The sequence below is a fragment of the Mastigoproctus giganteus genome, chromosome 12, assembly GCF_048544385.1.
Source record: "Mastigoproctus giganteus isolate SK-2022 chromosome 12, ASM4854438v1, whole genome shotgun sequence".
Taxonomy (NCBI): domain Eukaryota; kingdom Metazoa; phylum Arthropoda; class Arachnida; order Uropygi; family Thelyphonidae; genus Mastigoproctus; species Mastigoproctus giganteus.
This window is the reverse complement of record NC_143586.1, coordinates 165,397,335-165,425,138: the sequence shown is the minus strand read 5'-3', so window position 1 is coordinate 165,425,138 and position 27,804 is coordinate 165,397,335. Positions and strand designations below refer to the sequence as shown.

Below are 27,804 nucleotides of genomic sequence, written 5' to 3'. Positions count from 1 at the left end.
ACTTTTATTAATGATTTCTGGAGACTATTAATAAAAGTAAAAATTTTCACGTTTATCAATAATTTCCAGAAGACAAACAGACAGATTTAATAAAACCAGAATTGACTTTTGCAGGATCTAAAACGCTATATTTTATTTCCCCACAGGCCCTACACCAAATTAGTGTAAGGTCTGTGGAGATTATTCATCAACAGTTGCCTATGAGTAAAGTGCCTGCTAGATAGGTTCCCAGACTTCTGATCCCTTACCAGAAGAAGGAAAGGCACAATGTGCACATGAATGTTGTCGATGTACCAGGAAAAGCAACTAGTCAGCATGAATGAAACTTTCAAATATCAAAACCTACAGAATCACCACCTCCCAAAGAAGGCAAAGTTGCAACCAAGTGCTGACAAGGTGACGCTGTCAGTTTTTTGGGATTATCATGGTGTAATACTAACAGATTATCTTCTGGAGGGCTGTACTGACGGTGAAGTATTATTCAAACCTACTCATAAAGCCACGTGCTGCTATAAAAGAAGAGACGGGGAAAGCTATCAAAAAGTGTGCGCCTGTTCCACGATAATGCCCTTGCGCATTCCTCGCATTCTGCGATGAGCGTGCACAAGAATGTGGGTTTGAAATTTTACTGCATCCTGCTTACTCCCCCGACCTTGCACCCTCGGATTTCTTCCTCACCATGCTGAAGTCCTTTCTTCGCGGAAATCACTTTCCTGTTGATGATGAGGTGATTTCTGCTGCCGAGTCGTGGTTTGAAGTAGTCAAAGGACTTCTACAAAACTGCTCTGCGAAAGTGTATTGAGAAGGGCAGTATTGTAGAAGTCCAATACTGCACTTCTCAATGTAGAAGTCCATTATCCCCCCCCCCCCACCACCGACGAGGGTGGGGACAATGCTTTACGTTTTAGAACTAACAGTTACTGGCTCCAGATTTCGATTTTGGCTTATTTTATTTCTTTATAGTGATACCTTTAAAAATAAATGAGACAGTATATTTCTGGTCAGTTGTCGTGTGAATCCGAACTTAATGGGTGCGCACATCCATTTACTCGTGACCCTCTCTTGATTATTACCGTGCAAGCAAATGGAATCACAGATTTTTTTTTTTTGCGAATAGGGTGGGAAGAGGGTGGATATAATGTCGTTTACGCAACTACAACCCCAGCGCGTCGTTTCTTCGCTTCTGTGAGTCACTTTCCATCGGTGGTAGAGCTCAATTAGTAGAACTGTTCAGCCAGTTACCGCCCTAGGGAAAGCGCAGCAGAGGACTATCACGAAGACCATTTCAAACGGTTTCTCGGGTTCCTTACACTACAAATTCCAGTTCCTTGATTTCCATTAATGTAAATCATTCGAACATAAAAGTTGAAACTTTGCGTATAAATAACAGTTATTTCTCGTTCACTGCTTTTCTAAGGATAAATATCACGAATGATGTTATCTCTGCGGAAATCAAATTTTTGTTAGAGGCACTGTATATACCCCCAGACAAGCATACAAAGAGGCGGCATTTTAAAAGATTTTCCTCATGTGCAGTCAGGAGTGTCAGGAAATGAAAAAAAACTTGAGGGAGCGGAAAATGATTAGCTACAAGAGAAAGACAGACTTGAAGGTCAGACGAGTAGGAAATAATTTTCTTAGAAACACATAAGCTGGACTCTGCCTTAGTAAAAATCTGAGAGTTAGCCTACTGGAATACTTTTAAAAATATATATTTTATTTCTTTTTCTAATCTTAGTTTTATTTTAGTTAATGAATAATATTATCTTAATATTATCGTGTGTGTGTGTGTGTGTGTGCTGTTTAGTTGTTTCTGGCCCCTACAGGGCAGCAGCAATCACCAGGACAGAAAGTATCCTTCCCCATAGAAGTAGTACAAGTCCTATGGGTGCCAATAATCTCCTACTATCACTTACTGTGGTCAATACCACAATGCATCCCACATCCACCTGGAGATAGCGCAATACGGGTGGATGCCAGCAGTTCACATAACGAGGAATCCCAAGTCTTAGTACCATCAGGTGGATAATGCCGTATAGTAAACTGGGTACCAGAGAATCCTGTCCTTGAAGGTAGTTGCATAAAAAACCCTAGTCCCAAAGGGACTAGCATAAATAAAAATTTAAATTTAAAAAATATATAAAACGGGATTACTACTACTCTAATGAAATAAATGAGGCCCAAATAAATAAAACTAAACTTCAAGTCAGGTCGTAAAATTAGTCTTCAAAGTAGCGAGACCAGAAGCCACATCAGTCGTCGAATGAACAGGACAACCCAGAAGTTTTTGTTGGGTTTTAGGCGCATCAGTAACTTAGGCCATATTGCGCCGTATGTGTTATGTCTGTAAATGGCGTGTGTTCTGTGGTAAATTTATTGTTTGCAAAACCCGAGTTTCCGGGAGGGAAAACCATACTACGCTCGTCTGAGACCGATTAACTCACCCTCGTTGTGAAAAAGGCCCATAAAAATCCGCCATGTGATCGACGGAACTCAAACCCAGACTTTTTCCACCCAGTGTGGGGAGGGCGGCCGTTCTATCAACTGTGCTACCCACGAGGGCAACCCAGAAGTAAGCGTAGGCGAGTTGTTTTAAGTTAGCAAATATGTTCAACAGAATAATCCAATGAGTCCAAGCAAATTTAAAATCAGAATTCTAATTTCATTTGTTCCAAGCAAATTAAACATCAGAATTCTAATTTGAAAGTGTTTCTGAATAGGCAGCGTCATGTAATCCACATCGTCTATATTTGTCTTCCATCTTGGTAAAACGGGCAGAAGTATAAGATATGGCTCCAATGTCCAGGGTCGACACAAGTTTTACCTTATGGCGTCCCTGAACCTGTTCCTTTGGTCAAGGTATTTCATCTCACTTGCCATCTTTTATGTAGCTCAGTCCAATATTTCGCTTTTTCATTTCTTGGGTTGGTAATGGGATCATAGGGCAAATCAGAAAACGTTAGAGGATAACCTTTAGGATAGGCTCTAATAATCCTCAGATCTGAATCCCATTGCTTTTGCGGAACGAAATGGAAAATTGCGTCGGTACATTAATCGGGCTAACAAAATTCAAGGTCCTAATAAAGTTTCCAGTCAGTGCATATGCTGTAAAGAGAAATAAACTTGGCCAAAACATAAAAATTAAATTTTAGGTTAAAATTAGGAATACACATATGGCTAATTCCTTGCCTAATAGTAAACAGGATGAACTATTTGTGAAAAAAAAAAGATTCGGTTTCCATTCTAATAATAACAATTAAAATAGTTATCACTTAATTGTAATTATTTTAACTATACTAATCAGTACAAATAAAAGTGGCCTTTATTGCAGTCTCGTCGTAAATAAAATTAAGCCTAATTCAGAACTAAACGATGTGGTGTTTTGAAAAAATGAGTTTTATTGCAGCATGGAACTGCAAAGCTACATATAGTTACCGGTATTCTTAACCACCTCTTCAACAGTCACTCGATTTCAGGTAGTAGGAACAGTTCTCCGTGCATTTTTTTAGGACAACTTGTAAATCGATCACAGATTAGTAAGAGCTGATAGCTGACTTTTACAGGCTACCACGACAGTACAAAAAAAAAAAAAAAGATCTCAGCGCCCTCTCACTTATAAACAGACTATTACAATAGATTTTTTGGTAAAACTACTTCGGCGTCAAATTCCAAGAATACCTGTAGCATACTCGGTATTGTTATTTACTAAATGAAATTTTAATCTACTTGAAGTGCAAGTCCTAATTTTAAATAAATATTCTATATGCATTTCAGGACAACCACATCATCTAGGATTCTGTGAGATACAAATAGATAAACATTACTTTATTTTGGGTACACATGGAATCGAATTTGCATTCTGTGGACTCAGTACTATTTTAAATTTTACCATGGAAAATTGATGTCAAATATATCTCGTCCCAAAAATCGTTTTATAAAATATTCCATGCTGGATTTAATTATGTCTTTAAATGACACATTTTCTTTGTTGGAATCGAAGAAATAAACTATTCAAACACTTTGTACACCATGAAAAATAATTATAAACGAGCATCACGTTACAAACCCTTTAGAAAGTCCTTGTTCACGTGCATAATGAGTCAAAACAAGGATTAGAAATTCAGTTGGAGAAAGGCATATTTACCATATTTGTTCTGACATGCATGCGTGCAAGGACCTAGTAAAGGGGTTGTAACTAGATGCCCGTTTATTAGAATTATTTAACGTGGTGTACAAAGCGTTTGAATAGTTTATTAAAGAAATAATTTCTCCCCATTTTTCATAAAGCAAAGATTTGTAATAATAAATTTAATGTGAAATTTTAATATGGAATAACACAATTCAGAAAACAGAATATTATAAATTTATTTATAAAATTTAAGGTCTTCAGAATCAAAATATTTTTCGTCATTATATACTTTTTCGTCATTATATACTTTTTCGTCATTAATACTTTTTGCAATAGGCAGAAATGAATTTACTAACCACACAAATATACACAACCGATCTTTAAATATTGAAATTTTCAAATAATGTAATAAATTCTACTACACTGGTGTGCAAAACCTAAGGACCAGTCAGGTTTTCACCTGCAGCTTCTCATAGGAGTGGCCTGGATATGGGAAAATCATACCAAAGGAACCTCGTGAGGTACATAAATGATGAAGGAAACAACAACGGAAACAAAACGGTACAGAGGGACTTTATTCAAAAATGCAACATAGCCCTGACTGCCATGATACAGATGCATCACTGCCAAAGATGGAACAAAGGGAAGAGGTGGTCCTCAGTAGGAGATATGGCCACCCTACCCCTAATGTCGATGCAGGCTTTGCACCGCCTGTCCATATTTAGAACAATGTTGTTGATAAGTTCTTGCGGTAACATCGTCCATTCCTCTGTCAGCGCCATCTTCAGCTAGTGAACATTTTCTGGTGGGTGTGGACGTGCCACTAGGCGTCTCCCCAAAGCGTCCCATATGTGTTCGATGGGATTTAGATCGCAGGAACGGGCAGGCCAATCCATACGAACAATGTCCTCACTTTCCAAAAGCATATCAACAGCTGCAGTGCGATGGGGTGTGGCGTTATCATCCATAAACACGAACTCGGGGCCAATGGCACCTCGGAACAGACGCTACTGTATCTCAGTACAGTAGCGTGCACCGGTTACAGTACCGCCTTCCAGTATCTGGAGTTGTGTACGTCCATCCAAGATAACGCCTCCCCAGACGACAACATCTCGACCGCCATATCGATCCCTTTCAGTGATGTTTGCGAGTTGATACCGTGTGCTAACCTCTCGCCAGATTAGCTAACATCCAGAATCGCTGCTGAGACTGAACCTACTCTCATCAGTAAAGAGTACCTTACCCCATTGCGCTGCTGTCCAGTCCTTGTGTTCGATGCACCACTGTCAACGGTGTCTCCAATAGGCAGGTGTCAAAGGGACACAGCGTACTGGCCGTCGAGCAAACAGTCCACCTTTATGGAGTCGCCTGGCCACAGTAAACCGCGATATCATGCGTCCTGTGCCTCTGGTTTGCAATGGATCCCGCTGTCTGGTGTCGGTCCCTCTTGGCTTGTAGGAGTATATAGCGTTCATCCTTGGGCGTTGTTTTTCGTGGACGACCACCACTGATCGGTCCTTCGAATAGCTGTACCTGTCGTTCTGAAGGCCGACCACGCACATGAGACGATACCTAACTCTGCAGACACATTCCTCGCACTTCGACCTTCCTTGAGTTTCCCAATTATTCGACCCGGGTAAAGTCATCCAGATGTTGTCTACTGGCCATTTCGTTGTCTGTAGTACTGCAGTGAAACCAATCCAATGTCTGTAACAATCGTGCTCGCCATTCGGTAATTTGCACATAACTGCTGCTTTTATCTGTTTATGTGAGTACTCTCATCACGATTCAAATTTTTGCATATGCACCAGATTTCTACTGAACAGCCACAGTTATGCAAATCAACACAGGCTGTTTCGTTTTATTTTGTGGTGGTAACCTTTAGAAATAGCGTTGGTCCTTAGGTTTTGCACACCAGTGTTGATATGATAGTTTTCCTACTGTCTTTCATTACCAAATTAACCATTTCAGTTTTGAAACTAATGTTATAGTAACATTGCAGCGCTGCAATATTATTGCAATAACACAATTTTGAACAGCTTATCGAATACTGGTTGGAATATGCTACAGATTAATAAGAACTAATCTGTGGCTTAGTGGCCAATTCCAGTGCCAGCAGCTCATATTATGTTTAGAGGTCCGAATGTAGAGTCCAACTTTCAACATAACCAATCTGTATTAATTTCATTAAAATTCTAGTAATGATAAACCTTTCGACTAATTAACATTTTATTTCTTTCCCCTTCACCAGTTACCACGTGAATCATTGGCAATTGAATAAATTTCTTTATTTGTTATTCATCTTATAATAGTAAGTTACGTTAAATAAGGAAATTACCTCTGTGAGTCATGAGATCGAGTTAAGGAATGCTTGCGAAAACGAAACACCTGGGATTACTTTAGTAGCTGGAAAGCATTCGCGTAATTTAAGAGATCCGTGAATTTAAAAGGAGAAAAGAAGGCAAAATTATAAAGGGTTTTGTATTAATGTGCAGGGGATAATGATAGGGGCAAAAAGACACGAACAGCCATAATCAGATGTCAGGTGTAATGAAGCCAGTTACAAGCGTGGGAACAAGAAGGAAAATAGACAGCCTGGTACGCCTAACCCGGGGCTAAAAGGGGTAACGCGTTTTGCTATTACACTCCAGGCGAAGAAAGAGAATTATAAATGGTCCGCTCGGTATTTCGACTATCACTCAGCATTTTGGACGGCCTTCATACGAGAAGTGGTCAATTAAAAATTAATAAACTTACCGTACATTCATCTTCTTATTTTGCCAAAATAAAAAGTCTTCACTGGAATCATTTCGTATACATAATAAAATCGTTCAGACGAATAACAATAACCAAAGAAGAAAGATTTAAGTCTCTAGTTTTCCAGAAACCAACAAAAAGAAATTTTCCAATCAGTGGCAGTCTTTGTGCCACTTTGGGGAGGGGTGTCGAAAATGGAATGCAAATAGCGTCCAACATTCAATATTGTTTATGCAAATGCAATTATTACAGTACAGCGTTCGGTAAGCGACTCCCTGTGCCTCTTCTAAATCCCCCACATAATCTTAGGTGTTCTCAGAGTATTTTCCTCTTTCCCAGCTGAGACCTGAAGGCACTTTGTTTTGTTTTAATAAATGATAACCGTAACACTTTTGCATTAAAAAATTTGACAAAGCTTTTTTGATATACTGTATTCCTTTCGCTGTCTACACATCTGACATCCATAGACTATTCTGTCATTAAGACTAATATACGTATCCGAGTGTGAGCTTCTCTGAAAATAAGACATTGCAAGCATTGTCCTCAACCAAAATATTCTCCATACCAGAACATCTTCTGTTATTTTTTCGTTTAGTCCTTATAAAAGTTATTTCGTTTAGTCCTTGTATAAAAGACAAAGGGGATTCAGTAAATATACCTGCCCACTTTATTTGGGTTCCCCACAAAAGTCGAATGCAAATACAGCAGGTGATTGTAGCACGTGATTTTGGCTATATATCCCAGCAATCATGGAAAAAAACATCGTAGACATAGTGAAAGCATCCAGAGAATAAACATCAGTATTTCAAAAAGGCTAAAATGGAAGAATAACAGCAGAGGCAGACTGAGTCAAAAATTCTTATCCGGTGAAAACTTGTCGCGGCATCATACTAGTGTTTATGGCCAAAATCGCATCGGCCTCCAGCCCACTGGGGTTTCCCCAGTAAGTTCTATGGCCAGTCCGCCCCTGGACAATAGTGGGAAAGGTGTGTGCATATGTATCTATAAGTAAAAGATAACTGGGGGAGAGCACAGTGGGCTGGCAGAACAGCATCCGCTAATAATCAGCATGTGGCGGCTAATATTTCTGTTTGATCAGCAAACACGCTGCAGCAGTGCCGGATCAAGGCAAGGGCTAATAACCCGACCCCCAGGCCGCCAGAAGCTGAAGAGCAAGGGAAGGATTTTCTTTTTTTTTTTTTACAAAACCTTATGCAGATTTCTAGGATATGCAAAGGTCGCCGAAATAATCTTTTTGCCCGGAGAGCGGCAATGTCTTAGTCCGTCCCTGCAGTGCAGGTATGTAACTTTTTGGAACTACACTGAGTAAACTACAGGAGTATCAGTAGACGACCTCGGCTATACCACTGCTGCTTGCATATAACAAGAAGAATGGAGCATACTATCAAAAAGCCATGAAGAATTCCCCTTTGACTCAAGGTTAGGGTATGGAAACATGACGGAGCCACCGATTTGTCGTGTATACACGAAAAAACAAAAATATGCATAGATCCAGGAGGGTGGTGGGGGTTAAGATAAGGGCGTATCGGAAGGGAACTGCAAGAATCTTGTGTGTATGGAACACGTCCAGGTTACTATCAGACCGATACGGAAAGTTGGTTATCAGGTGATGACTCGCTAATGTGGCAAAAGGAGATTCAGTACGGTATTAGGTAGGTGTAACTAGTAAAGCGGTCACTGAGGACATTAGCATATAACTTTCTTTTATTTAAAGCTTTTTCTTTTGCGGTATCTATGCTACCTTTTTATGGTAGAGTATCAGTGATAACTCAACGAATTGCGTCGAGTTATCAGTGATTTAGGCAGCTTTTGGTATGGCGTTTGTAACGTTCACATTAAAGAACAAGTGGTAGAAATTTGTCTTTCTCATACTGCTGACCTCATGTCGTAAGAAGCCTCTGTAACCTAGTATTTTTGCAATCTATTGTTCTCCAGTATCCCCACCACACTTCACTCCTGTCTACTTAATATTTGAAAAGTGCATGCCATAACTCACCTTACTGCTGTTTAAAGCAACCTTCCTTAATTTCTTGATCTAAAGGTTTTATTTTGTCTTAAGTCTTCCCCGCCCCCCTCCTTTTACTGTAAAACGCGCATCACGATGTGCGTGGATGCATCCCAGCATGTGCGCTGTCAATTGAGATTAGCCAAGTCATGTTTGTGTTCAACAATACTAGTTTCGAGCAATCCACCCGTCTCGCCTATATGTATCTTGACACACTTCCACATATTGTCTATTATAATCTTGTCTCATATAATCTTTTGAATAAACTCTTTTATTAATCAGCTTAAAGATAACCTCCAGACTATAATCTTTAGATTTTATTTTTTCGCTGATGTCACTACCACGCTTCTATAATTAGTGTTCTATGTTGAGTTATTCTTTGTTCGAATATTTTTTCGATGGTATTTGTTGATTAAATACCTTGTACACTATTATTTAATAATCCCTTAATAGTGTTGATTTGATCTGTAAACTTCTTGTCGTTAATAGAAAATTTCAAACATCTACTTGTTAAAGTTCTGATAGTTAAAACCCATTTTAATTTTTTTGCAGGTGAGTTTACTCCTAGCTTATTAATTGTGCAGAAACTGCTAGCTTCCTATAAATCTGCAAACTCTGCCTGCCTTTCTCTTAAGTCACTAGGACATCCAAAAAAGCTATTATTGGCATTCAAGCTTAAACTTAATGGTCTGAATGTTGTTGCCCATGTTTTCAAATTATGAGTACGTCATCCATCAAACGGACTCATAAGGAGAGCTTTAACGAGACCCACTGGATGGCTAGTGCTTCAAAGTTCTCCATGAACAGATGCGCTGTAATCGGTAATAACGGGTCCCCATGCTTGAGGCCTCTTTAATATATCTTAACTTAAAATAGCCCGGTTCTAACGCTAATTTTAAATGTACAAGGGTTCTATTGAGAATACTTTAGTTTGAAGCTCTTCCCAACCTGTCCCCCCCCCATAGCTATTAATAGCTTGGCCTATTGGGATGTCAATCTATTAACATAAACTTTTTAGCATATCCCTTTTGCGTTCCTGTTTAATCACTTTTAATTTCTCTGGATTAGTAATGTTCTCCTTGAGCACGAATAAAAATTTTATTCCTTCCCTCTCATTTGGCAAACTTCTGTGCTGGATCAAAATTACATATAGGATCATCCTCTTTGTGGATTTTAATGTTTGCAAACACGATGGGGTGGGGGGCGACTTAGCGAAGACTGACTGAAGCGATTTGTAATCAGTTTGAATTTTCTTCTAGAAACAAATACCCGTAATAGTCAGGAAACGTTGTGGTGATAAACGAGGGTATGGGATATATCCCCTATCTACCCCCCGCCCCAAGGTAGTCAGTATTCATATTCACGAGCTTCCAATATTTTGGAACTATAAAATTATAGTAATGTCACCCAGACGACTTTGTATATCCTCTCCCAGGTTCTTGTTAAAAATTGGAAAAGTGAATGAACCAATGAATGGAAGTTTTTTTTTTTTTTTTTTTTTTTTTTTTGATGTGACTTTTTTCATTTCGCTTTGGAAAAAGTTCGTATTTTAGGGATTTTACTACAGTGAATTGGCAAGGCCTTGGATTTACCGGACTTCGAGCTGTCCACTTTTGTAGCAGGTTAGGCTTGAGTCGTGGACATCTTTTATTCTGAGTGCGAGACGGACAACCAGAGCAATGTTTTTATATTTTATTCTTTGGCGATACTGTTTCTTTTATCTTAAATGTGTCCAAATATCTGGCGTGGAGTAAAGAAACTTGACGAATGCATTTAAAAGTTGTTGGTGACACTAGTAATTCCATTATTACTAGTAAACAGAACTTCTTAGCCAAGTTGGCAACAGTTTGAAACTTTTTTTTATTTATTGTTTATTTTTTTAATATCAGAGCACTGGCCACTTTGGAGTGATTTGCTCATCGATTAATTGCTTCGATACGTGGAAGTTAATTTCTTGCCGCGAGTTCTTCCACACCCCCTCCTCCCACTATCACCGATATTCGGGAATGACCAGTTTACTTGAGTACTGTAGTTGGGTTTAGCTGCATTGCACTTAGACCATATTGTTCCCTTCTGTAAGTGTCGCAAATGCCTTCGTACTAGGTTGGGTTTTCGAGTATTATGTCACGCTACGACTTTGAGGGTAATTATACCTAGCCATCGACCCTCGTGGGTAGCACAGTTGGTAGAATTGCCGTTCTCTCCACACCGGGCGGAAACGGCCTGAGTTCGAGTGCCGGCGATGACGTGAGGAATTTATTTGGGCCGTTTTCGCAATTTGGCTGAGTTAGTCAGGCGAGGGTAACATGGTTTTTCGTCCAGCAAACAGGAAATTGACAATGGATGGACCATCTGCAATTTGCAGATAAGTATATACGGAGCAATATGGCCTTAGTCGCTAACGCTCCTAAAACACTATTACAACAGCAACCTGTCTATGGAGCAATATCACGTGTGTAGGAAGCCTGACGCTTATGCTGCACCAGCCAAAAAAATAATTTCTCAATTACACACACACAGAGAGGAATGATGATACCCAGCTCAGGACCCTGGGTGTGCCTAGGCCATATTCCATTTTCATCAACATTCTGTAAATTTAATTTCTTTAACCAATAAGCTAATTCCTTCATTTTCGCTTAACACCTGGCCTTCGAAAACGAGAACTGCACCACTTTTTTTTTTTTTCCATCAGATACCCATTCATCCGTATCGTGATTTTCAGTGTGATACAAACTCTACGTGGATGTAGTACATTGCATTCGATTTTTAAATTAAATTCTCCTTTTTTGTGCGATTAACATCAGTGAAAATTAAACTTGTCAATTAATTACTAACTATATACGACAGTTATTCTTTGCATTTCAGTGCCCTTACAGCACAATATTCACTGAACATTTTTAATCTTCAATTCAGTAAGTTGAAATACAGCAACTATTTTACTCGACTTTCGTTGAATATAACAAACAAACAGTAACACGTAGCTTTTGAGCTTCAATACATAACATTATTTTAGAATATGAAGTGAGGGTAGGGGAGAGTTCTTATTAACCACCGTCAAACAGCATTCCTTCAGGACGACTTGTATAAGTGACAACTATACAGTATTTTCAGATGAGACTTTTATATTTGGGAAATAACTTATACACTGAGGGTCTGAATCAAAAGTGGTAGAGGGAAAAAAGATTATGATATAGATAAACATGAAGTGTTCTTAGCTGGTGCTTAAAATCACCGAACTTCCAGTAGGTGAAAACGGCCTGGGTTCGAAACCCCGTGAATGTTGTAGCAAGGAACGTTTGTGACTTTTCCTCACCACGTAGTCAAGTTAGTCGGTGTATTCTTTTCTCCCCCCCCCCCGAAAACTGGTTTTTCTTCCAGCAATTTTTCAGTTAGACAAATATACAGATGGCTCAGTTTTAATTGATTTGGCCCTTAACACGCTCCTATTCCATGGCAAGGAGGAGGCCCATGGTGTTTTGTCAATTTGTGGAACAACATTGTACAGAACGAGTGGCTATTCCTCCACTACTCAAGGAAATTGTGAGAGTTCAGTTGGAATACTACATCGAGCTATTGGGGCTCACACCTAAAAATAAAGACTAGCAGTACGTCTGGTGATGTTTTCAAAAGGTTGCACCATACTAGGCGCGAGTTTGGCCTCGAATGTAGGCTGCAGAACTTAGATACCTTAAAGCAGGGCTCGAAATGAAAAATTAATAAAATTTTATTTCGTTAAATTTAAATAATAAACACTGTGAACCGATCGAAGCCTTTCCTCATGGAAAATCTGAACAAAGGAATATGATGAATGAAAGAATTTTTCACTTATTAATGACGCTTGAACCGGAAAGCCAGCTGGAAACAGGAATGCCACCACGGTTGGTCATAGGCATCGCGTTAACTGCCTTCTGCACATTATGCTAACGAGTACCCGTTTCGTAACATTTTCCATTTCGAACCCTAATTTAAATTAAGAGAACAGGTATAGAATAGATTGTAGGAAATAGCACGTTACACAGAAAGTATTTAATCATTGGAATAAGTTGTTTTCATGGGTAGTTGAAGCTGGGAAATTCAAAAGCCAGCTTTGATCAATTATTTTCTGGATAAGAGGGAACAAGGATTGTTTTTTTTTTTTTTTTTTTTTATTACTTTAGCTGATGCAGCAAAAGCTTGGCTTCCTTATACTAGACCCATAATAATATAATTATGATAAATTAAATCCAATATCAAACTTATATATTATAACTTTATTAAACTTTGTGGACACTTTAAATCCAAGTTGTATTTCTAATATTTCACCATAGGAATTAAATATCCTCATTACTCTTCTGAGTGTAGCATCGAGTTAGCTCATATTGGACGTTGTGTATTATTCATAGAGTTGAACAGACAGAAAACATCGCTGAATTTACTGACAACGCGGGCGCTTGAAACGCGGGCGCTTGAAACACGGGCAATGTGTTCACAGGCCGATTTGCACATTGTGCGGGATAAAAAACCTCAATAAATCGAGGGGAAATCCTAATCTCTTCTAAGAGATAGGCTAACTATAACCATTACGTAAGAAACAGTTGTCGATAGTGATCGAACCCATACCTCTACAAGTGAGTGACAAGTTGCGAAACCCCTAGTGTCAGTGACAGCATCGTAAACTAAATTGAGTGCCTGAAGGCACTGCCATTTACGGAACTGATCTCATTCTTAATGATCTTTAATGCTACTGACTACTAGCTCAACTGCTCGTTTTTATTCGTATGGTTTTCGATGATTCTGCCACTAGAGAAGAACTACAGGATATGGTTTCATTAAAAGAAAGAACTAGAGGTCTTGATATATTTAACGCATTCAAAAATTTTATTGAAAAATTAAATTACCACTATTTAAGCTCGTATCAATAACAACAGATAGAGCCGAAGCAATGACGGGACATCTTAACGGATTCATCGCATTGTGCCAAAAGGATGACGAATTCCCAGATTTTTTTTTTGTTACCACTGTATCATCCACCAACAAGGGTGAGCCAGCAAAAGATTGAATACTAAAAATCTTATGGACATAGCTTTCGAAATCGTGAATTCTATCGGAGGACAGTCTCTTCAAAAAGAGATTTCAAAATGCAACTCGATGAAAATGAACCAGATCTGATATTACCCACAGATGTGAGGTGGCTGAGTCGGAGTAAATTTCTACAGAAATTTCGATTTTTGCTGAATGAAATTTAAAAAAAATTGCTGATAAAAGGGGAGATGATTATCAGCAGCTCCATGATACGGAGTGGTTGTGTGATCTGGCTTTTCTGTCAGATATTACCAGAAAATTAAAGTGATCTGAATTTGGAAAAAATAAAAATGTGGGTGACATGATTAGTAGTATTTCTGCATATAAATATCAATTTTTGGCAATGGCTAAGGATCTCAAAGGAAAAAATCTATCGTTTTGCAAGTATGCAAGATCATTTGCAAAAATATTATTATTAGCCGTATGGTGCAAGGAAGCCTGAGGTTTATGCAAAAAAACCAGCCAAAAATTCTGAGAGAGAGAGAGAGAGAGAGAGAGAGAGAGAGAGAGAGATCGACCAACTCAGGACCGTGGGTGTGTCAAGCCTATACTCAACAGATGTGAAATCCTGTTTTTGAATTTAATAATGAGAAATGTTTCTGAAATTGAGAAAGTTGTGGATGATTTTGAAACCAGATTCGGTGATTTTAAAACAATTGAAGACATTGTTCAATACATTTTTATCCATTTAATGTCGACTTAGATACGAAACAAATTGCAGAAAAAATCGCTGAGATTTTTCACATGCAGAAAATATTACTGGAAAATGAAATTATTACTTGCGAAACGATATCTTCCTAAAAGCCAGATCATCAGAAGACGACATCTGGAAATATGTTTGCCGAGAAAAGTACCAAGATATAAAAAAAAAATGCAGTGAACTTTTAAATTCCTGTTTTGGTTCCACATTTCTATGTGAATCGGCATTTTTGTATTTCAAACAAACAAAGAAGAATTGCTCTACTCTTACAGACTTGCATACGGAAGATTCTTTACGATTGGCCTTATCACAGTATATCCCCCATTTTGAAAGCTTGGCAGATGACATGAAGACACAAACTTCACATAAATTAAAACTTTAAATATATGTTAATTTAAAATGAGAATTCTGAATTGTATTTAATTTTAAAATTTATAAACAACACATTTTCAATGTATTGATTAACCATGTGCATTGAAATTCTTCAGATGGTAGATCGCGGCACATTTTGAATAAAAAAAAAAGTAGATCGCACACAAATTAAGTTGGCCACCCCTGATACCACAAACGAATTCGTCCAGAAAAACAGACTATGTGTACTTGCATTTTCAGCAGCGATACCCTTAAACAGTGGTGGATTACCCATTAAGACACGTGCCTAGGGCCCCAAGCCAAGACTATTTTCCTATAGTGTTCTAAAATAGATTGTTTTCAGTAAACATCATAAAAATCTTGATTAATTTAAGCGAAAATCTTGATAAATTTAAGCAAAAAACTCAAAAATACAAAATTTCATTTATTTGCCACCTAACTTTTATTTCTTTTTTTTTTATTATTTTTTGGGGGACCGCGAAATGTAATTTGCCTAGGGGTCCCAACTATCCTTAATCCTCCACTGCCCTTAAAGGTGCGAGAATGGCCATTGCACGAGAAAGTGTAGATTGTGTACTGCACAAAGGTAGCTAATTAATTGAGGAAGACATCATCCGAAGTTTAAATTCTAAAATAAATTAAACGACAATGATTATTTTCGTTTTCCTTCATACCTTACTGTTCACGCAGGTGGTAAAAGGCCCGTTTTCGAGTCCCCTTAATCACAGGAGGAACTCTTATGGATTTTTTTTCCCACTCCGTTCTCAGGCGTGCATAACAAAGTTTTCTCCACGGAAACTTATTTTTTTTTTGGACATGTTACACAGATTATAGTTTGGCTCAACATGAGCTTTCTTTTCTCTCTTATTCTAAACAACTAAAATTTCCAGCCTATTAAATTACCATCTAAAATTTATTTTCTTCTGTAAATGATCAGAAACAGAATGAAAAACATTCCGATAAAGGACATTTTTTATTGCGAAGTGCTAGTGTTTTTTTTTTAAATTCCGAAATGTATTTTTTGTGTTCACTGATCATTGTAAAATATTAAGATTGCTGTGCACCTCTTTCTCATACTTTTTTTTTTTTTTTTTTTGGGGGGGGGGGAATCATATGTATTATTGGCTATGAGCTCTGGAGCTTCGCTGCCAATAATCATGAATTTCCTTTTTATTGAGTTACTTTCCCGAAATATGCTGTAGCACAGTGATTATAATCACCATCCTCCTCACCCGGGTTGGAAAAGGCCAATGACGGGAGGAATTCTTATGGTTTTTTTCATTACGTTCATAAGTTGGTTGGTGTGGAGTGAGGATAGTAAGTTCTCCCCAGGGGAACTCTGGTTATTCGTCCAGAAAAATAGACTAGAGAACGCACGCAGTTTTACAAACTTAATATACACGGGTAGATGAAGTAATATGACAGCCCCCCCCCCCAAATATAAACCTATCAATTATAATTTCTGTATTTTCTTGTATGCGAAAAAAATTATAAATTATTGCAAATATATCCAAGTCATTTGCTATTTCAGTTTGAGACGAGACCTTCTGGCAGTTCCACCAACAAAACGTTTTTAGATAACAAAACTTTTTTTCATGACCTGTTTTACAACTTACTTTTTTTTTTTTTTTTGTTTGGTGGGGGGAGGCATATGCCCCGTGCTTTCGCTGCTGCCTTTCAGTTAAGCGATTACTCTTTAGTCTAAATTTCAGATGAATAATCCTGTGATTTAACTGAAAACCGTTAATCAAACAGTGTTAAAGGCAGGTTGCTCTTTCCCCCCCCCCTCCTTTTCCTCCATCAGCCATTTCTTCCGTCCAGTCATCTCATCCTCAAGGACATCTCCTTTTTGAAGCTGTTCAGGCGTTGCTAGGTGAATTACCTCGTTGGTCGCGTGGTGGCGCTCATGTATCGTATTTCAGTGAGTTGTTTTGACGATTATTTGCGCGCTGCAACCTTAGCGTGCTAGTGCAGTTTGCAGAGGGTGGTCTTGGATTAAGGTGGCAATCGGTTGTTTGGTGCTAGTGGAAGGTGAAGCGCTGGAAACAAACAAGCAATGCCAACTCTGAGGGAGAAAGTTGCTGGTTTATTAAGACAATTGTCTTCAGGACCAGATACAAAGTGTGAGAGCACTTCAGCATGCACATCCCCCACAACATCAGCGCCTCCGGAATCCTTCATCCAGAAGTACTTGAATGGGTGAGCTATAACTAGGTGTTGATTGTGTTCTTTAAGGAGACAAACGTGCCAGGTGCTTGATTTTAGCTTAAAATATGTAGATCACAATAAGAAATAGTCGGGTTAGTTGTGTTTTGAACAATACTACTTGGAAGTAATATTCAGTACTTCATGTAATTGCTTGATAAATTAATTCTGAAATGGCTTCGTATGTTGATCATACCAGTTTTATACTTTTGGGCATTTCTTTGTGCGTGCGTATGTGTGTGTGTGGGGGGGGGGAAGAGATGTAAACTATTTCTTCTTATAATTAATTTCCAGCTGCCTCGCGTAATTGTTTATTCTTGCGTAAATAGTATTTGGTTTCTTAAAATAGAATCATTAAAACAGCAGTGCTGCTTTTTTTGGAGCGTAAGAGACCAACTATAGATAGTAATTAGCCTGTTGAACTTTTATGCGAAAATAACTTTTGATTAATGTCCCTCTCCGAAAACTGGAATTATTATTTTATATTAGAACATTTAAATGTTGGATGACTTTGTTCCCATACTCATGTTATCCGTACCATCATTTGCATTAGCTGGATAAATCGGAATCAATCAATCAGCAAATACGCTTATTTACAAGTTGACTGACGCTGTTTTTGGAAATGATTAGCTTTTTAATAGTTTTTTTTTTAAATAAAAAGATCAATTTCTTTTACTGTTAGTAAAACACTTAAAGCAAACCATATAAACAACCAGTAAATGTCTTTTCATACATAAAGTTGAAGGCGGTCACTGCAGTCAAGTAATCCGCGGCCCATCACATTGATGGTTTATCTTGTCAGAAAAAAAATGCCTTATTTAGCTACTGATGCAGCAGCCTTCTTCAGAAAACGATCCTAGGATGGGGAGGGAAGCAGATTGTATAATGCACTCTTGTTGAAGAGTGCATAAATATTGCAAAGGGGACAGAAAGGAACGTAAATAGACGATTCTTCAGAAATCGTGAGTCACCAGTAGTGATACTTGCCATAAATATATCTCTAATAGGCACGTAAAAGCAAAATGGTACAATATGTCCCGAGGGACAATAGTAGTTACAGAAAAAGATTTAAACTTTTTTTTTTTATTTCCCCCTATATATGAGATCCTTTTAATCAAAGCTGGAATTGGCAAATGTAAACATCGAGAATGATTTCTTAGAAGAAAAACAAATGTTAACACAAGCATCCAATATATACAAACATATCTCATTGATATTTGGATAACATAATTAATTACGAATGTGCTAGAACAAAAGGATACTACAGTTTTGGGATATAATATTTCCCCCCCGAAATTTATTAGCCGTAATGTTTTAAGCTTTAAAAAAATTAATATATCCAATATGTTAATGTAATATTTATTGGAAATTAATCTCCATATAATGGTGCCTAAAATTGACAATACAACTAATATTCAGTCAAATCCTATTGCTATGCCTTGGAAAGTGGACTGGTTGAATGACTTAGCTGGCACCTTTCCAGAGACTGTATTGCATGGTTTTTTGAATGCAGATATTTCCAGCTGTTTTACTTTGCCCAGCTGCAATTTGTTTTGCACTTGTTTTATTATTAACAACAATCAACTCTTATTTCTTGAAGAGAAATACAATAACTTATAGGCTTAAAATATCTTAAGTTATTATCTGTACTACTGTATAGTTATTCATGTTTAATAAATATTTTGTAGTAGTATTCACTGACTAATTGAGCCTCCAACAAAAGAATTTTTTTTCCCTGTAGTAAAATTTTTATGATCTGAATGTTTTATAATTTTCAATGGAAAGTTCTATCTGTATCCCACTAGAAATTCTCATCAATATGCTATTTAGAATTATGGATATTGACTGTACCCTTACTATTATATGGTTATTCAGTAAATCAAGGATGAACATTTCTAATTTTTTTTCATTACCCTATTAAAGAAATTATTTGACTACTAGAATATCTGGGTTGTGTTTTGGTGGATATTCTTCTGAATTGTGTACATTTGAGCTAGGACAAACAACCTTCAACAAATAATACAGAAGACAGTGCCAGGAAGTGATGTTTATTTATATAATGTTTGCACAGAATGTTGTACAAGTTACCGTTATCTAAATACCTGAAATGAATGCACTTCACTTGTCTAAAGTGCAGAAGCAATTTATTGATAATAGACAAAAACATCATTTCATTGATGCTTTCTCCTCAGTTTCTTCACTGACTGCAAAATTGAAAATAAGACAGTTTACCTGTTAATTATTTTTATGTAGATTATTAATTTTATTCTTTAATTTTAATTTAAACAGAGTTGTCAGTTCTTAATCTTTAATTTAATGTAATCAAAACAGTGATTAAAAATTTAGAATTAATACTATGGTAAAACTTATTTGTGAGTCTTGTTATTATATCATCACAGACAAACTATTTATGGATAATCCCATCTATGCATTAGTTACTCTGGTACCACTCTAATTTGATAGACTAGACTTAAGTAGGACTAAATACTAATTGAGTGGAATTAGTACTTAATAGTTAATCTTAAAGATTTCCAGAAATATGACCTGAGTTTATTGATGTTTTGTCTGTTTAGTTCTATTTATGCTCAATTTCTTGTTTAATTAGTTGACTTTATTTTTGACTATGCGGATCTGGTTGTTAAAATTGCAGTTTTGAGAGGATTGCAGGATCTGATTCTTATTCCGCCATATTCTGAGATTGGCCTCCGACTCCCATGAACAATCTATTTACTCTGTCCTATGTGGATATTATAACCTCCACACTTAGTTTGTAAATAAGAGCATTGGTCTTACAAGTGCTAGATGTGAGAAAAACAACAGTGAGGCTAATTTTAGTATTTCTGAAATATATATAATAATTATATTGTTTTCTAGTAATTTTTGATATTACCTTTTTGTGGATCAGAAGAAATAAGTATTCTTTGTTAATTAACATAGTACATTTTGTGTTTTACAGAGATATTAAATAGGTTTAGTAGCGTTAGTTAGCTTCTTATTTCGAATTTAACTAGAGATTTTTGGAAGTTACGACTCCCGGTGTTGGCGCCAATATTGTTGAACTAGCCGCCATATTGTAGTTGATAAGGAATAGCATAACATTTATACAAGGTGCCTCAAAAATATTGGTACAAACGTTTAGGGGAGGTAGGTAACATCTAAAGGAATGTGAATCGCATAGGAACCCATAACCGGAAACGTCACGGGAAAGTAGTAGCAAAAGCACAAGAAGCAGAAATGACACAAGACAGTAATTAATGGCAAACATTTATTTGACATAATATTAACAATGGATTATGAGATGGATGCATTTCATGATGTTACAACAGATGCTCGAAGGTTCCACCATGACACGCGATGCATGCATGACACCAACGCAGCATGGATTGGCGGACATGGTCGAACACACCTGGAGTTTCTTTGACAGTAGCAGCAGCGCAGACGAGATCCATTTCAGTCTCCACAGGCAATTCATACACGATAGATTTGAGGGCCCCACGGAAAGAAATCAAGGCTCGATAAATCAGGTGAGCATTGGGGGCCAGGCAACAAGTCCACTACGGCCAATCCATCGATGCCCAAAATGCCTGTTCAAATGGTCACGAACACACCTTCCATAATGGGCAGGCGCCCTGTCATGTTGAAACCAAATGTTGTCTCACATTTGCTGGAACATCGTCAAGTAACCCTGGTAGAACTTGTTCAAGAAAGATCCGATATTTAGCAGAGTTCGTGCGGGATGGTAACAGGTATGGGCCGACTAAGCAGTCACCGACCATACTTGCCCACACATTTATTGCGAAGCAATGTTGTGCCACAGGGGAGCACACCGTGTGGGTTGTCGTGAACCCACACATGAGTATTGTGCTGATTGAATAAGCCTTCCCAAGTGAAATAAGCCTCATCCGTGAACAAAACGTTGAAATTTTCCCTCTCGTGAACTGATGAACAGCGCCGTTTACCGACTTATGGTGACGTTTCTGGTTATGGGTTCCTATGCGATTTCACATTCCTTTAGATGTTACCTACCTCCCCTAAATGTTTGTACCAATATTTTTGAGACACCCTGTATATCTCTAACTGATGGCGTGAGGTATAAAGTAAAGCTAGATAGCGTAATACGAAGCACTGTATTAGGAATCTGTTAACTTATTATAGTATTATCAATTAATCAAAAATATCATTAATCTTATTAAATTGTATTTAAACGGAAATCGTGATTCAGACTAGCGAGAGTGCTATGACTCTGAGGAGAAATGAAGTGGGCGATTCTCCAACGGATCAGTCTCAAATGTGTGAAATATTTGCTGATCTTTCTAAAACAGGACATGATCTAGCCAAGGAGGATGCCTTTGTGTGTGCTAGCTGTGTAGAGTGTCAAGAAATTAGGTGCCAACTCGGCGTTCTGATGGGCATCTGTGAGAGCTTGAGGTGTAGGGTAAATGCCCTCTGAGAAATTAATGAGAGGCCTGTCAAGCTCTCAACGGCAGAACTCATTCCTGTGCATCAGGCAACAGAGGCAGTCTCCAAGGCAGATGTGTTGGTCCCAAAGAACTAGTTATTGTTGGTGACTCTATTGTCAGGGAGACGGGGAATATACTATGCAAAAAGATAGGTGGACCAGGGTATGTCTGCCAGGGGTAAAAGTTGATAACGTAGAGCAAATATCTTTTAAGGGCACAAAAGGTGATATTGTTGTATACGTTGGAACTAATGACATTAAGAAATCTATAGATTTACTCAACAAGTACAGGTCAATGTTGAAAAAAAGTCCCGAGTTAGGGTTGAATGTGAGTGTCTGCAATTCTGCCCAGACACGATAGGATGAAATATATGGTGAAAGCCTGGTTGATCAATTCGGCACAAGGCACAAGGGGTAAAATTTATTTCAGCATGTCTGTGCTTGTTGACAGAAGACTGCTTCTACAGGGATGGGGTACCCTTAAATAGAAAGGGTGCAAGAATATTTGCTGATGCTATCGAGGCAGTGGTAGGTGGGTCAGAAAAACTGTTAGCTTGGGGGATACACAAACTAAAAGGCTAACAGTGGTCGCAGGCAGAGGCAAAAGTGATTCTTGCACTGCATTCTATTAGAATGAGCAGAAGCCTGGAAAAGCAACGTAAGGGAGATTTCCAGGACTGCTGGGAGTTATAGTGGAATGAGTAGATACATGGGCTGTGTTAGAGTGACTCAGAGTAGGAACAGGTGCAAGTACACCAATGCCAGGAGTATAGTTTATAAATTCGATGAGCTTGAAGTGCTAGTCAAGACATCAAAGGCAGATATTGTTGGGATATCAGAGATGTGGTGTCACAAAGATATAAGCAGTGCACAATTGGAATTTGGGGAGTACAATGTGGACAGGAAGGGAGGAGGGGTTATCTGTTAGTTAAGAAACACACAAAATATAAGGAAGTGCATCCAATCGATGTTGGTGGACAGTGCAATGTTGAGTCTGTTTGGTGTGACATAAGCACTGGGAAAGGAAAAATGAGTGTGTATTATAGGCCTAATGAATCTGATGAGCAATTGTGCAGTGAAATAGTGGGCCAGTAAATCAGAATGTCTTATAATGGGAGATTTTAACTTTCCGGATATTGACTGGAATTTGTAGTTGGTCACTTGCACACTAACAAGACTTTTGTGGATTTACTGGAGGACATGTTTTCTACAGCAACATGTTTGAGAGGCTACCAGAGGGAGTAATACTCTTGATCTGATTATCAGCAGTGATTATTCATGCATTAAGAATTTGCAGATAAAGGAACCACTGGGTTATAGTGATCACAATGCATTGGTGTGGGAATTACTTAAAGATGTAACTACCATCAAGGCTGAAGGGAAGGGCTTTTGCTTTCGTAAAAGTGACTATAGGGGTCTCAGACAGTTTTAAAATTCTGTACGGTGGAATCAACTGATGCTGTTACCAACATTGAATTCTAAATGGGAAGCCTTCAGGGACTTAATTTTGGAGGCTACGAGGCTTTTCATTCCAACTAAGAAATACTGTTCAAGGTTTAGGCCTAAATGGATGTCAGATGAATTAATGAATCTCGTGGCAGAGAAGAAAAATGTATGGGATGCATATAAAGTATCAGGTGACACAGAAGCCTATGGCAGATAAAACGTCCTTTGTGCAAGTCACAAAGGATGTTAGGTAGGTGAAGGCAGATTACGAGAAATCTTGGGCAAAGGATGCAAAGAAAAACAGCAAAGTTCTTTACTTATTTAAAATCTAGAAGGAAAGTGAAGAATCAGATTGGACTACTTAACATAGATGGGTTGACTATTGATGATCATGCTCGGGTAGCTGATAAACTGATGAGTATTTTGCATCTACATTCACAAATGAGAATTATTCAATGAGCAGAGTGCCAGAAGTTTATCAAGGTTTAACAGGGAGCTAAGTGATTTTGTAATAACTGAGAGCAAAGTGGAGGAGAAATTGTAGAAGTTAAACATAAAGGCAACTGGGGTGAACTGGATCTATCCAGTTATATTAAAGGAGGTAGCAAAGGAAGTAAGCAAACCCTTAGCCATAATTATGAGCTTCCTTGGACCCAGGGGAGGTCCCCATGGACTGGAGATGTGCAAATGTGTCACCAATTCACAAAGGGGGTTCAAAAGGTGACAAGTAACTATAGACCTGTTAGTTTAACTTGTGTTCCGGGGAAAATAATGGTTAAAGAAGCATTGCAGGATCATCTAGATAAGACTGCACTAATAGTTGAGACACAGCATGGGTTTGTTAAATGGAGGTCTTGTCTGACCAATCTCCAGGCCACACCTAGAGTTCTGTGTAGACGTCTGGAAGCCTAATTTTAGGAAGGATGTAGAGTTGCTAGAAAGAGTAAAAAGAAGGGCAACAAGACTGTTGAGGGGAACGAAGGGGTGCTCTTACCAAGAAAGGTGTAAGTTCTGCAAATTGCAGTGCCTGGAGAGTAGGCACCTGCGAGGTGATCTGATTGAGGTGTATAAGGCCTTGAATGGGTTGAGCAAGCTGAATGCTGATGGGATTTTTCCTCATGCTCAGATTAAGAATGTGAGGGGGCACAGTTTCAAATTGAGGAAAGAGTTTTAGAATAGATGTGTGGAAATTTGCATTTAGCCAGTGGGTAGTTGATTGGTGGAACGGACTTCCATCTTTTGTTCTGGAAGTTGATAGCCTAAATAAATTTAAGGCTGAGGTGGACAGGCATTTGGAGTGAATGGAGGGGTGAAATGGGAGGGTTTTTTTTTTTTTGGCTGGTGCTGCATAAGCTTGCTTTATTGTATCGTATGTCCATGCTTAATGCTAATAAATAAATTAGGTGTTCTTATGATAACTAATGAAATCTACTCCATCCTCACTAACAGAAGATATATCGTGAATGATGTTACTGTTCTGAACAAAGTGAATGTTGGAAGTGATCACAAAATGGTAAGATGCACACTTGATATAGATGTAAGAATGGAAAAAAACTTGACTGAAGTAAATAATACGAAGGTCTATGAGATAACAGAAGAGGAGAAAAAGCAGTACGTACTGGAACTTAAGAACAAGTTTGAGTTTCTGCAATGCATGAGTGTTATTATTTTAATTTTTGAAATGAGTTCATTCTCCTGCATATGGTGCTGTGTAAGTAAACTGAAAAATATATTAGATAACATTTTAGATTGCAGCTAAAAGGTAATATATTGATAGCCTATAAAAATCTGAATATTTGAAATTTTTTAACTTCATCAGAAAAGTTTCCTGAGTTTCTTTTTGTTATTGTAAACTGGACATTCAATCAATATATGCCTATGTTATAAATATGTGTGAAAAATCTATGACCTATTCTAAGCCATGCAAATATTACTTGTTCACCTTCCAGAGACTTTGGCCCATGGTGTAGTAATTGGCCTAATCTTGATTGTTTTCTAGAATTTTGTTCATTCCAATGAGCTTATTTTGAAATTCAGTAAAACTGAATTGTTTTTGTATTATGTGGAACTAGAAAATGTTTCTAAGGGCGTAGCCATATTGGATAATTCATTTCCTTTAATTCTAATGTGGCTATCCAACAAAAATGAATGTTGTACTGTTTCTGTATGAATGAGCATGAAACATTTGATTCTCATCCAGATAACTGGATGAGAATGAATTTACATACCCTGTCAGGTGAGATGTGCATTCAAGGTATCTATATGTATGTATGTATTTTTACGTTTTTTAGATTGAATTGTTTCTATTTTTTGATAAAACTGCTGTGAATCCTACATGGTCTTCTTATCATTGAAGATTGGCATAAAGTCTGAAAATTAGGAGTGATGGTTAGCATATAGTTATTGGATGTATAAGGTAGGTAATTCCCCCCCCCCCTTTCCTTTCAGAAAGGAAATGTCACAAGGTGCATGTTATAGTCCATGATGATAGTAACTGTTGTTTTGGTGATAACTAAGCAAGTGTTGTTTTTAAGGGCAAGTTGCTGCAATGGATAAAGGGCTGGTTGAGCGGGAGACGACAGAGTGGTAATAAATGGACACTGCTCTTTGTGGACTAATGTTATTAGTAGAGTTCCTCAGGGTTGAGTTTGTTTTGTATATTCATCAATGATATTGATGAAGGTATATCAGGCTTAATGTCCAAATTTGCAGATGATACTAAGGTTGGCAGGGTTGTTAATGACAGTAAAGCAGTATGCTACTGCAACTGGATCTAGATAAGTTGGGAAAATGGGCTGAGAAGTGGCAACTGAAGTTTAACCTTAACAAATGCAAAGTACTGCGTATGGATAGCAGTAACCCAAGAGAAACATACCAACTGTGTGGTACTACGCTCAGGGAAGTGGAGAGTGAAAAAGACCTGGGGGGTAATTGTGTAGTCAAATACGAAGTTCGCTAAGCAGTACAGACAGGCTGCCAGAGCAGGTCATAGTGTTGTCAACCAATAGAAGTTAAAAACAATTCAGATATTATTGAAAGTGAGTATAAATTACATTTTTAAATAATGTCCTATGTTTGATATCAAACAAAACACATTAAGAATAAAGCATGCGCTCTACTTTTAGCCATCGTCACATCTACTCTAGCAAGCGGGTCTTGGAGTGATAATGTGGCTAATATGGGAGTAGGCTCGTTGATAGAAATGCTGAAAAGATGCAGATGATATTATTATTTAGACCAGTGCAACTCAGTGTGGACTGGCGTGGGTCCACAAAATGTTTGTTACCTGTCTGCAATAATTTGTATTACACAAGTCCCATTCCACGACGAATTGAGGCACCTCCGTAGCCAGGTGGGCAGGAGCAGCAGTGCGTAGCACATGCTTCTTGATTAGACCGGGGTTCGAGCCCGTGAGCCACCAAATACGGAGGATGCGGAAAGGTCAGGGAATGACCACCACATATCCCCGGAGCAACATGGCCTTAGTTGCTAATGCTCCTAAAAATCAAATAACAACGACGAATTGGAAATAAAAGAAACTGCTCCTTCACCACAGTTTGAGAAGCACTGAATTATACCATTTGAGCACAGGGCCCTCTTTGATGGAACCAACATTTAGAGGGGATTGTTTTGTAATTTTTTTTTTTTTTTTTTTAGCTGATGCTGCATAAGCTCATACGCTTGCTTTCTTGCATCACATGCCACTACTACTACAACCAGTTGAACATGCTTGTGGCTGGCCCTGCACATACATTAAGAATTGGAGGTAAAAGACCCACTAGATGGCAGTGATCAGTGTACAAATGTGGAATTTAATTAAAGACTTAACTACTGTTAAGGGTAAAGCAAAAGGCATTTGCTTCTGTAAGGGTGACTACAGTGGTCTCAAACAGTTGTTAAATTCTATGTAGTAGAAGTAACTGATACTACCAATAGCAAATTCTAAATGAAAAGCATTCAGGGAAGCAATCAAAAAAGCTACTAGGCTTTTAATACCAATGAAGAAATACATACTGTTCACGGCTTAGACCTAAAAGGATGTCAGATGACCTATTGAGAAATGTGGCAGAGAATAAAAGTGCATGTAAATTATCAGGTGATACTGAAGCCAATGGTATATATAAATTAGTCTGTAATGAAGTCACAAAGGACCTTATGCAAGCTAAGGCAGATTATGAGAAGTCTGGAAAATAATTCCAAGAAAAGCAGCAAAGACTCTTTTTAATATAAGCATATTCTGTGCTTCTATTAACACTAGAAGAAAGAGGTTGAAAGACATTGGGCCAATGTCACTAGGTTAACTGTTGATGACCCCGCTCAGGTTGCTGGCAAATGAAATATATTTTTGCATCCTCGTTCACACATGAATTTTTTATGGGAGTGGGTTGATGTCAGAAGTTTATCGAACTCTAATCGGAAGCTAAATGACTTTTGATAACTGAAAGGGAAGTGGAAGACATTGTTGAAGCTAAACATATAGGCACCTGGAGTGGTGGTGGGACCTATCCAATCGTAAAAGAAGGCAGCAAAGGAAGTGAGCAAACCCTTAGCCATAATTATGAGAGCATCCTTGGATTCATGGTAGGTCCATATGAACTGGAGATGTACAAATATATATCATAAATGAGATTAAAAGGTGACATGAGTAA

The 27,804-nt window shown here is 38.0% G+C and overlaps 1 protein-coding gene across 1 annotated transcript in view; it reads left to right on the top strand.

The window, feature by feature from the left end:
- The first annotated feature begins 17,023 nt into the window (after positions 1–17,023).
- LOC150077571 (PP2C-like domain-containing protein CG9801) overlaps positions 17,024–27,804 on the top strand; it is an 83,211-nt gene continuing 72,430 nt past the window's right edge. The window contains exon 1 of the mRNA XM_090385947.1: positions 17,024–17,244. Within this exon, the coding sequence (XP_090242073.1) occupies positions 17,102–17,244 (143 nt within the window). The 5' untranslated portion in view covers positions 17,024–17,101. The remainder of the gene's footprint in view (positions 17,245–27,804) is intronic.